General features: G+C 42.3%; 2 protein-coding genes across 2 annotated transcripts in view; both read right to left on the bottom strand.

The window, feature by feature from the left end:
• Window positions 1-28: 28 nt before the first annotated feature.
• Window positions 29-2,628, bottom strand: dmrta2 (DMRT-like family A2). The gene is made up of 2 exons (XM_023401931.2): window positions 1,520-2,628; window positions 29-1,063 (listed from the first exon to the last, which is right to left on the bottom strand). The coding sequence occupies exons 1-2, from the start codon at window positions 1,980-1,982 to the stop codon at window positions 171-173; spliced, it is 1,356 nt and encodes a 451-aa protein (XP_023257699.1). The 5' UTR covers window positions 1,983-2,628; the 3' UTR covers window positions 29-170.
• Window positions 2,629-13,884: 11,256 nt separating this feature from the next.
• faf1 (Fas (TNFRSF6) associated factor 1) overlaps window positions 13,885-18,734 on the bottom strand; it is a 59,134-nt gene continuing 54,284 nt past the window's right edge. Inside the window, exon 19 of the mRNA XM_023401930.2 lies at window positions 13,885-15,073. Within this exon, the coding sequence (XP_023257698.1) occupies window positions 14,990-15,073 (84 nt within the window). The 3' untranslated portion in view covers window positions 13,885-14,989. The remainder of the gene's footprint in view (window positions 15,074-18,734) is intronic.

Here is an 18,734-nt window from a genome sequence, read left to right as displayed (position 1 = left end):
GTATTACCCCCCCCCCCCCTCCCCCCTCTCAAACCATTTGACTACAAGCCAGATAATCCTATTATGTACAGTAGCCTGTAGCCAAAACACATCACAGATTTTCTCCAGAACATTCAACACTTGTGGCTACAAATACAATGGAATGTGTCTCTGTGGTCAGTCCACCGGCCTCACTGTTTGTCTGGCGTGTTGTTGACCAAAGGCCCGTACAGGCCGCTGGCATAGCCTTGCTCTTTGTGTAACATTGTCCTGTCCCTTATCAGGTCGCTAAAGGCATAGTCCATCGGGGGTCTGAAGCCCAGAGTCGGCATCAACCCGGTGGTGGAGTAGGGCGTCATGAAAGCCAGTCCCCGGCTGTGCGCAGAATAGGCCAGCCGCAGCGGGTTCAGTCCCAGGTGGGTGCCCAGAGGATAGGTGGTGGGGTCGGCGCCGAAGTGCGGGGCGTTTGGCTGTAGAGGAGAAAACGCAGAGCGGTTACTCAACGTCATGGCTCCTGGTAACATTGGCCTCGTCGGGGCGGTTGTGGATGTGGAGGACGGCGGTGGCTGCTGCGCGTTTTGGAGCATCCTCTCGGCCGTCCACGTCTCCTCTGGCCCGGCCTTGTCGTGGCCCTGATGGGCGCCGCTGTTGTTGAGGATCTGCTCGATGGCCTGCACCACGTCTTTACCGCAGCCCTGCAGGACGAGCTCCAGGACGCTCCGCTTGTGGCTGGGGAACACTCGGGTCAGGATGTCAATGGCGTTCATGTGCCGGGAGGCCGCAGAGGAAGGGGAGGGCTCCTGCTCGTCTTTGTCGGTCTCAGAGCCGGAGTCAGAGCCCAGAGAGCTGACGGACCCGGGAGTGTCCTCTCCGTCTTTTAAAGGCTTGGACACCGGCGAGTTGATGAAAGACTCGCTGTCTCCGTTCTCGGAACCTGAGCCTCCATGTCGGCCGTCTGGGGACGAGATGCCCGGGGCCGAGTCGCTCTCGGTGGACGCTGGTTTCCCCGCAGACTGCTGAGGGGTGGCGGATCCGGAGTGCTGGCTCTTTGGGAAAAGCTCGTACTTCTGGATAGTACTTGAATCTGTTGACACAAGCATAAAACCACAGTTCATAAGACTGAAGACACAAAGTCTGAATGTTACAGTGGGCCAGTATAGGCCATCAGCCAGGGGTCAACTAATGACAGTCAGGAAAAAAAAAATCAAATCACACAGGCCTTTAAAGTGTCAAAGGAACAGATGTCACCGGGTCAGTCACAATGTAAAATACCATATAAATGCATCATATTTCAATATCTCAGGACAACCACAAATCATTTTTTTTAAGTAGCCTACAGCCAGGTGTGTCGCTTAGCAACCACACTGCAATCTCCCTACAATATGACAGTAAGTTAAACTTAAATGGGCGGAATGATACATAATATTTAGGCCTTTATTACAGGTTTAACTTTACTGCTTCTGCCTTGCGCTTGTGTTAAGTTATAAACATCGACCTGCACTAACCACTAACCCTTTAGGGTTAGGACAGCTGCCCTTACCTGAGTTGCTCTCGCTGCTGACAGAGCCGAACACCTCGTAGTTTGGACGCGGGGGGATGATGCCGTTGGCGGCGGCCAGGGCGAGTCCCTCCGCCGTGCCGTAGAGCAGCTGCAGCTCTCGGGCTTCGTTCTCCTCCTGCGCCTGCTGCCGCCGCAGCGCCACTTGCGCAGCCATCACCCGCTGTCTCTCTGCGATCAATGTGCACTTGGCGCACATACAGTCCTTCCAGCGGCAGTAGCGCTTGTGGCCCTTCAGCGCGGAAACGACGCCGTGATTCCTGCAGCGGGCGCACTTCGGGGTGCGTGGGTACTTGTCCGCGGCGCGCAGGAGGAGCGGAGGGCCGCGCAGCAGGTTGCCGGCCATGGACACAGGGATGGAGGCTGCTGCTGCGGCCGCCGCTGCCGCTCCTGGGTGGACTTGAGAGGCAGAGGAGACTGTAGGGAGCTCCGGTCTCAGATCCATGCCCGTGGTCCTCACTGATCTCGGCTAACTAAAGTATAAACAAGACAACGACGTTGTTCTGAACGATCTGTATTACTTTAACTAATGTTGAGCCGATCACATCTGCTCAGCGGTTCTCAACATCTCTGGACAGCAGATGAAGTCAACGATGTCTGTCTACTGACGAGATTACCATGAAGAAAAAAGAAAAGAAAAAATCTGTGATCGAAACTCTAGTGGAAACTGTCCGGGCGTCTGTCGAAGGATCGAAAACAGGAGCAGATAAAGTCAACTTGAAATCCGAAAAGAGCAGGAGCCGAGAGGAGCGACCATTCCTCCCCGATATAAAGTTAAAACTGTCCAGGAGGAGCTGAGGTTGTTACTCACTGCAGCCTGAGACACTAACTTCCTCCTGAGATTGTCAGTGGATACAGATCCCTCTCTCCCCTCTCTATTGTTGCTCCTACGTTTTCATTAGACAAATTTGACAACAATGTGGCGTCTGTCATTGGCCAAAGGGGGAAGGAGCAATCTGATTGGCTTGCCTCTTTTTTCAACTGTGTCCACCTGAGTTCTTTTTCCAAATATCAAGTGTTAAGAATCTGAAGGGAGTTCCCGGAAAGCTCAAATCGATGCAGTGTATTTCCAAAAAAATATTTTTTATAGGTTTTAAACAATATGTTTAAAATGTTATTCCATTTTAATGGAGTAAATCAGAACTATGACTGTATGGCCTTTTAAAAAAAAAAAATCAATCAGGAAACTAAAATTACCCTAAAATGAAGGAAAAATTTAATCCCTTGCAAGAACTTTCTGTATATTTCTGAAGAAATATTCTGTATCATTTGGAGCCATGGTTGTTATACTATGACATCGCCATCCTTGCGTCCAGATGTGTTTATGCTACTAATTACAGACCAATTTAAGACCCCAAATATAAAGATGAAGTGTGACTGTATAATGTCGTCCGCCCGGAGGGTGAGTATCATTTATTTTATTGATTCAAGAAGAGGCAAAATTTGCTCTGTCGGAGAAAAAGTCTATATTTGCAGCAGGTTATTGACTGCAGAAAGCAAAGCTGTCGATGATGCTAAATGGTTAACTTCACTGTCCAAATGATTTATAATCTGGTGTCGTGATCGCTACTTTACATGTAACAAAACCTGTTTTTATCAGTTTAAACGTTTTTTTAATCCGTTTAGGAGGAAAAATAAATCGAATTATACAACAAACGCTTGGACTGAATGAATGAATGAAATGATGGAGTCATGGATTAAATGCACATGCCACACCACAGCTTCTTTCTGTCTTTATTTCGTTTTTCCAATCTATGTCTTTCTTGTCATAAATTGAAAGTGTCACATAAATATGTCTCAAAGTAATTTTTTTTTTTTTAATAAGGACTATTCACTTCATATTTTGTGCTGCTTCTCTTTGGTTCGTTTTTGAGCTGCAGTGCTGAAACTACAATTGTTGCTCTTTACTCGTCAGTCCAACGCTGCACGTCGCTTCACGAGAAAACGATATTTACCTCAATGGTTTCATCCGCCTTTGTGCCCAATTATACGTGTTTAATTATTGATGTAATCACAGCAGTTTTAAAACTCAATTTCGCATTTTTTTGTCATTGATCTCGACTCTTCGAAATAATCATTGTTATTGTGAAGGGTTATATTTTGAACATTACTGTATGATTTATTTTCAGATAAACATTTAGTGTTATTTATTCTCGGCACATCGAGTGTCCTATAATTATCTCGACGTATACATGAAGCCTACATAATAAAAAAACATGTAAAAAACAAACCCAGAATCTTTTTCATTAAATAATCCATGCCATAACATCTCATGGAATGTGATGTGTAAAGATATATAATAATAACAATAATACTAATAATATTCATAATAATAATGCATAAAATAAATAAGATGCACACAATCCAATTAATTAAATTAAGCTGTCAGCATTAATCGCCTCTCACACAATATATTAATAATAGTCTAATGATAATATATTGACAGTATTTATGTTAGAAAAGTTCATGTGCGACTGTAGACAGGAGAAGAGGTTTCTGTTTGTTTGGGCTTGAGTTTCTCATCTTCATTCTTAATTTGAAAGGCATCCGTTTCTATAACTTTATCAGAAAGAAGGAGAAAAACGAAACAGAAAACTGGATTTATACTTGATTTTCCACCATCTTCTCCATAAACTCTGTAAAATGAGCGTTTAGCACTGACTGGTGAGTCGTCCTCCCACTGCCCCCATTAACTGACTAACCATCATACTGTAATGCTTCCAGAGATCTGAGGAGTCCGCGGCGCACCGAGCTACAAAGGGGCTTGGCGCGCAAACCACCTGCTTCCTCACCTGTTCACTCAGGGGATGATTCATGCAGCCTTTTGAATTCAGATTAAAACGATATTGATTTTTTTTTTTTTTTATCAACAATTGTCAGTCCCACGGAGGACCAAAACAACAGTCTTAGTGAACTACTAGGCTGCTACTACTTGAGGCAGATGAAGAAAGAAATGGCTGCTCGGTGTGCAGCCCTGCCTCTCTCCCCTCCCAGGCTCATTGTTTACTTTCTGAATCACTGTAAGCAAATGCCATCTGTTTCCCTCGCCGCTGTCATCTGCACCTTAATTACCTAGCCAACAGGCTAATAGAGACGATATTAAAACTACATCTTTTTGACATTCAAAGTAATTATCCGCATGGGCGACGATCTCACTCGGAAGAAAATTACCCGGCGTCCTGCTCGGTGAAGTAGATAGTTGCAAACTGCAGAGGAGGCCCGGGCGCGCTCACTGGAGAGACTGAGGTGTAGAGGCCGTACATAGCACAATGTCACCTGCAGCATTTGAATGGAATTTCAAAATAAAACCGCCTTGGTCGCTTATAGTGTGTTGTTGTATTGGCGGAGACGATACAAAGGCGGAAAGAGAACAGTCCAGTTTCTCATTACGCACAATTTCCACTGTTGATACGAGTGGATTTCAGGTGACAATTACTTGGACTTGACGTGTGTTTATTGAGCTATATTTGTCCATACTGAGCTGATAAGGCTCCTGTGTTTTGTAATATTATCACGAGTGAATTCACTCTGAAGGTTGAACTTAAATTACCAGCGGCTCCGGTTAAATCGCTCATTTCATCCACGGCGTGTAAACGTCGCTGGTTTGGGGTTATCCTGGGATAGATTTATCACTTGAGTAGACTTATCACTGAGTTTGGCTGAACCTAACGGAAAGTTCATTTTTCAAGGATATGCATTATGATAGGGATTAAGTTCACTATTATTCCTCCTGGCCCAATTAAAAATGCCCCCCGCGCAATTAAAAGTGACTGTGAGCACTTAGAAAATCCAACATTCTTTTAACCACTTCATTAGGCCTATGCATCAAAAAAACCATGCGATGCTTTCATTTCATTCAGGAAGGGTACAGACGAGTGGGTTTTTAACACCCTTTTAAGATCACAACAAAGGCCATGCTTGACCCAACATATGTAGCAGCATGTTTCCGCTGCCCCTGCACCCCGGTGCGGCTTTCTAGCGGCCGCTCCCACTGCCGCTGCCCCGCCTGCAGCCCGGCTTTGCCCGGATCCCCTCCCGCGCTCTCCCGCTGCAGCAGCCGGCTCTGTCACACAGAGGCAGAGGTTAGAGTAGCAGTTAGACAAGGGGCCGCGGAGAAAAGAAACGCACGGGGTTTTTCACACAAGTATTTACACGCTTGACGGGCACACCGAGTAGGCCCGGGCTTATAGACAAGAGGCTGTTAACCTGCCACTTCACACCAGCTCCAGTGCGTCGGGGAAATGGATCAGGCTTAATGCATTCCTTTAAAGGCAGAGTCAGGGGAGCAGTGAGGGCTGGAGACACATTAAACACATTGTTGGGCAAGTTTCTAACCTGCTTTTAATGCTGACATACAACAGTAGCATGTAAATTCAGATTTTGAAATATAAATATGTGTTAAATATAGCACAGATAATGAGGATTTCCAGACTAAAGAAACAAATAGGGTAAGTTGTGTGAACATATTGGGTGATGATTACATATGAGGTGTGTAGTTACTCATTATTAACATTCACACTAATCTGAGTATGAAAATAAAAGCGATGGAGGAACCATTCAGGACCCTTAACTTTAAAAAGCATAATGCGTAAAAATAGCGCAAAGGTCCAGCATTTAAAATACTGGGCTGCTGAAGTAAAATTTGAGTATTAGCGGTAAAGTAAAAGTAGCCTATTGGTAATGACGTTTTTTTAATTAACTTTATTGCGCTGTTGGCTAATTTGATCTATAATAATCAATCATCTTACATAAAACCGAGTAAAGCAATAGCTGTCAAATACAGTAGAGTAGCAGCATTAAAAGGAATCACTCCAGTAAATAGTGGATTTATATGCGGAGAGCTTCAGTAAATATTCTTCATTACATTCCACCACTGGAAAATCTCAGAAACCAAAAGTGTGACTGGTTAGTTTGCAAAGCCTCGCAAAGGTCACAAACAAAGACAAACGTGTAGGCCAGATTTCAGCAGGGCCGTGAGCTGAAGAGGCAGAGAGAGGCAGAGAGAGGTCTCTCTCAAGCACCACTCCTCACCCGCTAGAATAACACTTATTTGTAAATGGGGGATCACCCTGCCATGGCGTATGAATATTTCAAAGATTTGAAGGGTCCCTCTCTGCCAGAGCTGTTGGCCAGCACTCAGGCAATCTCTCTCTTCTCTCTCTCTCTCTCACACACACACACACACACACACACACACACACACACACACACACACACACACACATACCGTTTTTGTGCCCCCGAGGTAGGTTGGCAGGGATTATCTTTGTTTAATGAATGGGCTACAAGTATTCATCAACACGGCGAGATTATTGGGCTCTCTAGCTCTCCCTTCTGCGAGGCCTTTAGTGGCATATAACTCCTGTGTGTGCGTGTGTGTGTGTGACAGAGAGAGAGAGAGAGAGAGAGAGAGAAGGAGGGAGGGAGAGAAAGACAGACACAGACCTACACACTGCAGCCAATTAAAATGCACTCTCCCCTGCTCTATCCCTCCACATCTGCCTCCTTTTCTCCACCAACGAATGGCGCAGAAAAGAAGGAAGCTCATGAATAGGTGCTCATTGAGATCACAGATGGAGTATGGCTTTCTCTTTGCTAGAAATTTGAGAAACACCATTGTCCCCAATCAAAACTCAATGTGTTCGCCTACAATGGTGCCGGCTTTGAGCTCCGCCGCTTCAATTGGCCTTGTTTTTGAAACTTGAAGTGTTCAGCACAAAGACGTGGCCCTCCTAGATGTCACCACCGCCTCGCTCCAGTAGGCTATGAGTGTGTGTTCGTGTGTGCGTGTGTGTCTGTGTGTTCAGAAAGAGAAGGAAAAAAACACAATTAATATGAAGCAGTAATTACTCCCCTTCACGCCACTGCACCCATTCAGGACCCCACTGGCCCATTTATTGCTTTATCCCATGCGGCTGATAATCCGAATACCACAAGTTTTTCTAAGGCCTCTGCGGCGTTTTAAGGAGACAGATCTGGAGGAACATGACTATAAATAAACTGAGCAACAAGCGCTGCAGAAGAACTTAACGCAACTTCAATTTTTTTTGTTTTTTTCGTCTTATTGGTTTTAATCAGTATTTAATATACGTTAATATTTAGCAAGAGGCCTGACTGGTCACAGTCTTTTAGTATTTTAGTGTAATTGTCGGCCACACTTGTAGTCAATCCATTAGTTATAGGTGATAAGATTTAATCAGCATATTAACTTCTACTAAATTGGCTTTTAGGCTATATTAAGAAAATTATTTTGCTTTTTACATTTAAAAATGAATAATTAAATTAACTCTTTTGATCAAATGTTTGTTAGATGAGTCAATTCATCTTTTTTTATTAGGTTATTTTTGTTTTATGACACGATAGATAATAATATTTAATAATATGTTCTTTTTCAATGTATTAATTTTGTTTTTATATTTTTGCATCTCAAACTTGATTTTCCTTGGGTGCTGTATTTCGACAGCTCCTGAAGGAGAGCAGGAGCCAGCAGAGATGCTGTAGCAGAGATGCTGTGTAGAGAGCGCCCCCTGGTCCAGGCACAGACCCGGAGAACCAGCAGCCGCTTTCTTGGGAAGAGAAGAGAGATATTGCGTTATTTTGGAGTTAGCTGCTTTGACATCAAAATAACTGAATGGTTTCAAGGACACAAGTGACTGTGACCAGTAGCCTATTTCTTCTTTCTGATGAAAATTTCGGGTTTCACACGGATAGATGCTTTTATCATTTATTGGCCTTATTATGATCAAGGCGGTTTCCCACACAAACTCTCCACTGTACATTCAGCTACATTCTTCCTTAGGCTATCATGAAAATGAAATGTCAGATTTTATTTGGTCTGTTATGGATGAAAAGCAGCGTTTCCAAACCTGTCGTTAACCACGGCAAGTTAAGCTTACCCTTAACTCAAAAACAACAATAATAATAATAATAATAATAATAATAATGATAATAATAATTATCATTATTATTATTGTAATATAGTTGGCAGTGTTTTCATACGAATTTGTTGAAAAATAAGATTACATATATTATATATAATATATTAAAATTTTGCCAAACTATGAAAACGTGATTTCCAATGGAAAAACAAAGAAAAGGGAAGGAAAAAAAATTGTGGCTTCAGGAAAACAATGTTTGATGGATTCGGGAAAATGTGGCTGCACGTGCTCAAAGTTGTCAGGTTGCCTCTTATTAAAAGAGTTAACCCAATAAAACCTACAGAGCTGTCAGACAGCACAAAGACACAAGGTGAAATCTGGCAGCCATGTGGCTGTGTTCAGATTATAAGGAAAAACAGCAACAATAACCAGTAGCTAATTAGAACAGAGGTAATAAATTAACCAATTTTTGCCTCCTAGTTATTTATTATTTGACTGATTAAATCAGATCTGTATATTCTCTGTTTCAGCCTCTGAAAATAAGAGTTGTTTAGAAAAAAAACTTCTGTCTTGAAATAAGGATCCAGGCCTTTTAAGAATTTAGACCCATTTCAAGGCCAGTTTTTTTTAATCAGCTTGGTTACATGGCTGCAAGGAAAATGTGTTTTGTCTTTTTATAGATAAAAATCAAAGTCTTTCCACATCTATTGTGTCACTAACAAACAGTACTGTGAACAGAGAAAGACAGAGAGGGAGAGATGACCCTCCTTTTGTGCCCATCCAACAGTTTAAGCTGCATAGATTCTGTTTCTTTGGGCAGGGCCGGCTTCTCTGAGAAAGTAAACTTGGGGTGACCCTCCAGGTTAGGCCAGTCTGGGATACGAGCGGAGATCCTGTGATTCAGGGAGCCGCCGTGCTCTGGGATCTCAGTGGGTCCCACTTCAAAAGGAGGGAGGCGAGATCACTTGTGTCAGGAATTTTGTTCCCTCGCCAGTGGGCTGCATTCTTGACCCCGGCGGAGCTGGTTAAACATCATGGACGCTTTCCTCTTTTGTCGCCACAGAATCAAGACAGCAACCTGATGTTGCCACCACTGAATCTGTGGCAGGGAAGCCGGCAGAGTAAGCTCATTACCACACAGACACTTTTCTCATCCCGCCTGTGTCAGATTTAAGGGGTGCAGACACTGATTGAGACGTCCAAGTTTGACTAACATGTCAAAGAACAGCTGATGTTACACAGAGTCAAAACACACTGATGTCTTCTCTAATGCAAAGTACCTCTAGTTAAAGTTGTTTTTTTTTTAAGTGCACATTAAGGGCTGAAGGCTAATTCTGAATTATTTTCATTATAGATTAATTTGTCAATTATTTTCTCATTAGTTTAGCATATAAAAATGTTTTTAAATAGTGAAGAAAATGCCATTTACAGTTTCTCCAAGCTCACAGTACTGTCTCAACATTTTTAGTCCAAAACATAAAGATTTTCAATTTACTGTCATATACAACAAAGAAAAGCAGCAAATCCTCACACCTGAGAAGCCCAAACCAGAGAATATTTGGCATTTCTTCTTGAGAAAATGATTAATCAATTGATCAACTAATCGTTGCAGCTCTACAATGTCTGTAGTGGTGCACATTTTTGAGAGGATTTTAAAGGCAGTTTCATGAGCACGAGTCTGTTCAAACAAACGAAAACGTGGCAATCATGAAAAAGTCTGTGGGACACTTCAGGTAGAGTCAAACAAGTTTCACTCTCATGAAGACAGTGAACGGGAACTGTTCATTTTAATAAATAAGAGGTGTGCTCCACTACTTCCTTATGTGAAGGGGCCTAGAGGCTCCTACCTATCCAAAAATAAATCAGGTTATTTCTATCATGTGAAAGAGATTACAAAAAATAAATTTATATTTTTGCAAATTTCTCTGTCCTACTTTTTCCCATCATACAGTTAAAAACCTGATGACACTTCTCCCAGTGAAACAAAAACAACTAATGACAAGTTTGGTCAGGTATAAGAGAGGAATATCATTATGTCTCGTTGGCATTTCTGACCTTATCACCATCACGGGCTGCAGCAGCACAGAGGAACATGCCTGTGCACATCGCATTCAAAAAGCTGCGTGATAGAAACTGTAATCTCACACTTGAGAGGAGCTGCACTATGTACACTGTTCCCCGAGGAAGACACACTCTGACAAGACGAGCAGAAATGCACCTGTCTGTCTCTTTGCATAAACGCACCCGGTTTTTCACGCTCACTGAGCTCCTGGCCCTGCCCTGACCTCTCCCTCGCCCCGAGCTGCACTTGTCCGTACGGCCAACTACATCCAAGTAACACAAATGTCATCCGGAGACATTTCATTTGCCCTTCAGAGCTTCTACAAAGTTCAACATTACCCTTGAATGGAGCATTTAACACTCAGCTCTCACTAGTCAAATTCAAGGACTGCCTCACTGGTTGTCTTTGGGAGAATTAGGGGACATAATATTGCTATGTGTTCGGGGTAAGACGCTCCAAACTAGGCATCATAGAGGCACCACTTTCTAACTTTCGTCAGGTTAAGACAACAAGGCCAAATAACCTTTTAAAACCAACGTAGAAACTCAAACATTCCTCAGGATGGAAGTCAGCAGCTCGGTAAAGAGAAACATCTATAGGGGTAAAGCATTAGAGTTGGACCTGCTGCTAAAGAACTGTCTTGACCCATCATGTGAAGCTTTTAGCACAAGTTCAGGCAGGAATATTTGTGTAATTTCCTCATGGAATCAGGAATGAATTCACTGGGTTATTCAGCGTTTGCAGGATGTTCTGTCAGCCGGTGTACAGTGCAGCTGATAGTTTCACTGAGGTGCATTTGTAATACCTGTTATGTCTTCTTGATGCCACTGCAGTGATCTTCATCCCTCCATCACTCCACAGAGTAGAGGCCACGTTTCCCATGGGAGATCTCTCAAAAGGCTGCAATTTGCCACAATACACTGATATCACGGACTGACTCAAAGACAAATTACTTTTAAATGTTAAAATAAAAATCTGCATTTCGCTTACTTCTGGTGTCTTTCTTCATCGAGGTACTTTCAAAAACCTTCACAGCCTCATTTGAATTTTAAGGTCTTTGATGCTCATGGAAACCTGAATTTTATTAAGAAATAAAGTTTTAGGTTTGATTTAGCAAATGGTTTTTCTTCACCTTTCATATAAACACATATGACATCTAGTAACAAATATCAATGGTTGAAAATCGGGGTGTTTTTGTCACAAGTTTAGTCAGTTAAACATTACTCCACGAGTAGCTTTCACAGACTAAAAAAGTCTGAGGATTTGTCCTGCAGTGTTTCTCTCTCGCTCTCTCTCACAGCGCCTTCAGCAACATCTCATGTCTGGTCAAACCTGGGGAAGTGCGGCTGGCTGAGCACGTTAGGGTCGACTCATTCCTCGCGTGAGAATCAAGACAGCTGCAGAGAAACCAACAAACGCACGCTCACACTCGAGGATGCTTGTGTAACACGCTGACTGTGTGCATCACAAAAGCTGTCCCAGTTTTTAAAGCACAAGTGTAACTAGCATTACCAGAGATGACTACATGGTTTTGGGTGGCCTTGTATAGCTTTTTTTAAGACTCATATATTCCATAAATAAACATCACAGGACTTGATGACAATACACAGAGTAAGATTCATAAGATAATTGTCTATTTCACCCACAAGGATTAAGTTGAAGCCTCCAGAATTCCCATTTGAAACTAGACTCAAAACATCAGATTTAGTTTCCTTCACTCATTTAGTCCAGATTATTCTAATCCAGTTCATAACAGATTTAAAGCATGCAGGAAGTAAATAGGGTCTTATGTTGTTCCCCTAAAGAGACAGAGTTCAGTTTTACAGTTTAGTAAAATGTCCTGTGCAGTAAAAGGAGCCTATAACCACTGAAGTCTGATTTTGACCTGTGTGTGATTTTGCAAAGGTGCATTAATTAATTTCATCATAATAGTTGCTTATGATCTATTCCAATATTCAACATTTTCTGACATCAATTTTGCTTTGTAAGACTGTGACACTGCTTCCTATTTTTGGTGATTGCAGAACACAATATTGTTAGAAAACTTTGCTCTACAGTCTTGATTTTGTTAATTACAGGCTTCATTAATTAGAAATAACTAAATGTCAGCTGTCATCCTTAAAGTAGCTACAATGATTTGCTGCAGTATAAAGTCAGTATTTATAATGTCAGCATATTATTTTTATATTTTCCTCAGAGGAAAATGTAAAAAAGTGTGAAGTGTAATAATTATTCAGTTCTTGTTTTTTCCCCTTCAAAATTGCTACAGGACCCAGACACACAATCTTGACTCAAAAGCAGCTAAAAAGGAACTTCAGTCTGCTGTCCACTTTTCAACAAGTTCGACTCGTTCATGTTTAATGTGAGAAAAAAACAAGTATTGCACCAAAATGTCAGGAACTTGAAATATTGCATGTAATCCCTCCCTCTCCGTCGCCTCCTGTCAGTGTCCACTGCCAATTGTAAAAGAAAGAAAAATGACATAAACAGAATCTATGTAATGGCATCTAGACATCACTGAGGCCCTGTCCGAGTCGCTCCTGTCCCACCTCACTGTGTATGGATCAGCTTAGTCCAGGCCGCTGTGATCTGCTTACCTGTTTACTGATGAGGGAGTAGCAGTCTGTTTATGGCACGTCGCTCTGCTGGGGTTCTCAAACTTTGCCTTTAGCTGTCGGAGGAGCCCTGCTACAGATGGAGGGCTAAGCCTGCGTGATCTCCCCTCACTGAACACAGGAAATTAGCTGCGGTGAGGCTGATATTACCAGGTGGCATGTGAGTGAGAATATTAAAACATTTGTTAAGAGAACTATGCAAAAGGTCTGCCAGTGGCAACAGAGATGTGATGATGCATACCTTAACTTTGATATGTGTAAAAGCCGAAGCTGGACAGTCAGAGCTGGCATCATGTTCAGGTTATCTTGAATGAAATCAGATCAATCTGTGGTGTGTGAACCTCTTGTTTCGTCACCCACAGCTCAGACGTTAATAAGTTGAACATCAACAAGAACAGCGGACATCAGGGTTATCATGATCTCCAGCAGCACTGTGGCGTCTCTCCAGTTGAAAGCAAACAACTCACAAAGTTTATATATAAAAAAAAAAACATATAAACACCAAATGTATGTTTTTCTTTGCTTTCTTTGATTTTCAGTGGAACCCATAAGCTGACCATTATCCTTTAATACCCCCCAGGAGTGTCATGATTTTAAGTTTTGATACAAAGTAATGTTTTTCCATCTACTCTGAACCCCCTATAATAAAGATTTATACGCCCTTCATAACAGACCTTCACATAGCCGAAGAATTTGAGTAAAACAGATCACACGTTAAATCATCTGAACAGGGAAAAGACTTGTGTGTGTGTATGTCATGACGTATTTCAACAGATTTCCGGGCAAGACAAATTGATGTTCATATTCATATATTTTATATAATGTATATCAAACTAAAACTAATACAGCATCAAACTTAAAAAGGATCAAGAGAAAAAAAAGAAAAGAAAAACCTGAAAACTGAGCAATCCATTGGCTTGTGGAGCAGTGGATGTTAAAACCAGGGGGAGTGGAGACTGAAGGGGCACAGCAGATGCTGTGGGTGTCCCACCAAGTCCCATTCCCCGTGGCAGACAGCGGATAGAGGGGTGCAGGGGTGGAAGGTGGGGCAAGGGAGGGTAGGGAGGGGGTGGGAAGTAGAGCTGGGGAAGGGTTAAGGGGGTAAGTACAGGTGGAGATGAGACGGCCCAGACTTCTGCAGGGCAACATCTCTTCTTGCTGTTTATTTTTCTTTCTTTCTTTTTTTTTTTTTTTTTTTTTAGCTTTTTTTTTGGATTTCAAACACAAAAACCATGTTCTAAAAAAGCAGCCTTGGTGTGTTGAATGTGGAAACAAGGGGGACCAAGTCCTTGTTTTTTTTTTTTGTTTTGTTATTTTTTTACTGTGACAAAGATTTGTCTACTCAGTCTCTCAATGCTGTTGTCGTACTGTGTTTGTGTTGTGAGAGAAAAACCATGACAGCAGTTGGGAACGTGAATTTGTTAAGTGTGTGAGAGGAGTTGAGAGAGAAAGAGAGAACGAGAGAACAAGAGAGAGAGAGAGAGAGAGAGAGAGAGAGAGAGAGAGAGAGAGAGAGAGAGAGAGAGAGAGGTTTGGGTGAGGTGAATGTTTGGCTGTGTGCTTATGATACTGTCTTTGCTCCTCTGTGCAACACGTGTACACTAGGCATTCATGTACCACGACCAGGCCGAGGGCAGAGAAGCTTACTTGCACTTTTGTGTCACTGGATGTGCATGCCAGTGTATTTATGTATGTCTGAGAGGAGAGAGAGGACTGTGTATCGGTGAGTGTGTGTGTGTGTGTGTGTATATATGTACTGTAGGCCCAGACTGGGGGGGTTGGGGATTGGGTTGGGGATTGGGGGAGGGGGGGGGCCATGCTCGGTGACTAGTGTGTGTCCAGCCAGTTCATCAGTCAGTCAATCAGTCGGTCCTCTCAGCTACCAGAGGGCCAGTTCCTATTCTTTAGCCTCCAGGAAGAGCGTCTCCTGTGGAAACAACTTGGCCTCCAGCAGAGTCGACCCTGGCTCCAACTGGGTGATCTGAGAAGAGACAAGGTGGGGGGGGGGGCATTAGACTGTCACTGACCAAAGGGTTTGATGTTAGAACTTAATAGCTATGTACATTATCAATAAACCTGACATTTATTTATTTTTTTAATTAACTGATTTAACATTGATATTATCATAATGAGAAATATCCATCACAATATCACAGATCACAAAAAGTCACCTTCAACTTGCTTGTTTAGTTTAACACTCCAACTCACAAAGACAATAAATTTACAACGATATTAGGCAGAGAAAAGTGTCGTATTCTCACATTTGAGAAGATGCAACAAGTAAATGTTTTGCATTTTGGTTTGATAACAGATATTGACATATTAAAAATTGAATCAATTATTACATTTGTTGGTAAACAATATTCTGCCAATTGACTAACTAATTAAATCCACAAATTATTTCAGCAGCATTAAATGTTACACTCTTTTTTGACCATGGATCAAAACCGAGCTGCTGTTTTCAACACATGCTCAACAAAATTGCTCAACGAAGTTGATCGATTTGAAAACCATAGCAACAACTCTGGTGGACAAAGCTTAACATAAAGACAGACAAGTTTTAAAGTGAGTTTAATCGTATTATCTAAACTATTTCAATGATATTTTCAGATTTGTTCCAGTTAGTGTGAACATGGCCCAGCGATCCAGCCTTTACTGCAGAGTTCAATGAATGTGTGTGTGTGTGTGTGTGTGTGTGTGTGTGTGTGTGTGTGTGTGTGTATTTGTAAGAGAGTGTGTATGGTGTGTATTATTCTAACATGATGTTTAAAAAAAAAACGTCTAGGCAGTAATCTGAGCAGCTAGAGCTTTGTTTCCCTAAGAGGACCATCAGGTTTGTTTTCATGGAAAGGCTCCAGTCCAGAACAAACTGATGAAGGTTACAGGACAGGAGAGACAGTGTGTGTTATAAAAGTGTGTGTGTGTGTGTGTGTGTGTGTGTGTGTGTGTCTGTGTGTGTGTGTGAGAGAGAGAGAGAGAGAGAGAGAGAGAAGCAGGGATTGAGAGAACTGTGTGTGTTTTTGATGGCTAATAATGACTCTTTTCAGCTGTGACAAAGGTCAAACAGGAACATAGCTGATGCTGCAGAGGAGAGAAACATTTATCTGTTTTCAATACTACAACAGCTATTGTCTAAAAGCAGAGGAATAATTCAGTACCACCCACAACGGAGCTGATCGAGTTAGCTGACACGAAGGGGGTCTGACCTGCGTTTTTTTTTTTTTTTTTTTAAACAGGACAATCTGACTCTCTTTCTGACACCCACCACCCCTGTGGGCCTCTTAGCTTATGTGAGCTAATCACCGGAGGGGTTGAGTTACATCGGGCCAATCTAACACCTGGGCTGAATGGGCGAGGTGGTGTGACACCGAGATGTGTCCAGGGCTTATCTGATGACTGCTGCGTCAGCCCCTCTGATTAAGGCTCCTATTCTAACCTCGCGGTGGGATAATTAACAGGCTTGCTGTACCTGCTGTAGAAGGTCGGAGGGCAAGCCGAGCGCGGCAAAGGTCGACCTCACAACAAGCAGAGTGATCGGTCTGAGACAGACTATTGTAGGGAGAGAAACGTGAACTCTGACCATGAACCGAACCACCAGTTTCACCTACACTCACCTTATAGTTTCTTCTTAGTATCATAACAATCAAGTGCATTAACTTTGGTCATTTTTATTTTGTAACTTCTAAAGAAGAATGAAAATCCTACCTTCATCTGTACTTTGAACAACCTATACAAGATAATAAACATTGAGTCTATGTTAACTCCTTATTTTTGAGGCCGAAAACAGTGATAAAGAGTAAACACTCAAAATAATTAAAACAATCTACACATTTAAACTTGTGTTAACTACAACATCCGTAAAACTAGAAGGTGTTCACGGACTCTGAGGAAAGGGTGAATGAGAGAAAAAAACAAGAAGGCAAGTAAATTAGGGAAAGGTGACATATATCAGCATCAGACAACCTATCCATCTCCCAAGGGTGTTTGGAAATGTCACACCCATGTGCACTTTGACTCCATGTCTTTCATCTCCATGTCCTCATTTCAACGTGTCATTTAGACTCTTGACTTCTCAGCGGGGTCCTGGGGAGCCCGGTGTGGGCAGGGAGGGGCTGCCACATCAACCTTATGCCCATCACCTAGTCAACTGCCTCATAGCACAGCGGGGAGCAGGACGACATGAAGAGAGGTAAAATAGTGTGCATGTTTTTATGAGTGTGTATGTGTGTGTTTGCCGCAAACATATTCCATCCCAACGGTGGGGAAAACGACCAACAGGGCTGCTGCGCTCCTTTTCCCACCTCAGGAGCAGCGCGTCGCAAATGGCTGCCATGCTAATGAACCCGACAGGCTGTTATGACACCACAGCATCAGGTAGGAGTAAATGAGGCTTTGGGGTGGAGCAGGTGTGTGTGTGTAGTCATGTGTCTGTGGACTACATATAAGCTTGTGTGTGGATGTGTGTGTTGTGAGTGAAATCGGGATGAGAGTTTGTGCTCGTGGTGCACCAGGGAGAGATAACGGGGGGAGAGCAGCATCTGACTCTGAAAAAGAAAGTAGGGAAACAAGATGCCACACTGACACAGGAGACGGGCGCCATCGGTGATTGTTTACATTGTTATCCAATTAACAGACCATAAGCATGGAGGCATCTGTCAACAAACAAAGCTGTTGTTTTTCCTCTGCTCTGCCTAAGCCATATTCTCTCCTCCTGTGCCTACACAGCCATGCATGCATACATACATACATACATAAGACAGACACAATCTAGCTCTCTGCTTGCAGTTTGTTTTTAACCTTGAGTCAATATAATTTTCATCAGCCAATTTAGATCAAATCAATCAGCCGAATTAGGGAACTGTCTAACTCATTTAAAAGATGAAATTAATTTCGAAAGATTTTCATCTGACTAAATAGTGTTTGTGGAAAAGAAAAGGTTTTCCAGTTGTTAATTAAAAATACATATATTAACAGAATAAAAACTGAAATGAACTCTGCCTGAAGCAAAATCTAAATACATAATACAATATCTGGAAGCTCAGCGATAAAAAGCCTAATTTTAAAACTGGAACCAATTAAAAAGACAGATGGTGCTTCTCGGCAGTCTTTGATATTTTATCTTTCTTTCCTTATGAAAAATTGCATGACATAAAATAATCAGCTAATATCAACCCCATGTATTTGGCATTATCGAAACAGCAGATTTCACCACTGTTAAAACCACATAATTAGCACTTAATGTGAAGTTTAAAATAAATACCACAATTGTAAGTCACTCGATTCAAATGAATAAAACACACTGATATAACAGAGGAGGCGACACTAAGCAACGCTCGGCCGTGGAAGAAAAGAAAGGGAAAATAAACACAGGCCCTCGAGATGTCCGTTTCCAATATAATCAAACGTGCAGCTGAAATAACGCATTTTTAATGAAGCCATTACAGGCCCTACTATGTTAATTAAAACCAAATAACTTGTCTGTTTTAAACTAGTGTTGTCAAGTGTTTATTTGGCCAATTACAAAAGCAGTGGGAGATCATTATCTGCTGCCAGGAGCGTTGACAGCACGTAGCGCCGGGGCGTGAACAGAAAAGAACAGACCAGAATACGGTACTTCAAAGGGAGAAATGCACCGCACAGAC

The sequence above is a fragment of the Seriola lalandi genome, unplaced genomic scaffold (genome assembly GCF_002814215.2).
Source record: "Seriola lalandi dorsalis isolate HSWRI2012SDOR001 ecotype SW California unplaced genomic scaffold, Sedor1 jcf7180002053835, whole genome shotgun sequence".
NCBI classification, from domain to species: domain Eukaryota; kingdom Metazoa; phylum Chordata; class Actinopteri; order Carangiformes; family Carangidae; genus Seriola; species Seriola lalandi.
Note: the sequence above shows the minus strand (reverse complement) of the source record. Positions and strands in the feature narration are given on the sequence as shown.

Coding starts and splice junctions, on each gene's coding strand:
- dmrta2 (XM_023401931.2), bottom strand. CDS start 1,982: ATGGATCTGAGACCGGAGCTCCCTACAGTCTCCTCTGCCTCTCAAGTC. Junction 1,064..1,519: donor CAGCAGCGAGAGCAACTCAG/GTAAGGGCAGCT, acceptor TTGTGTCAACAG/ATTCAAGTACTATCCAGAAG.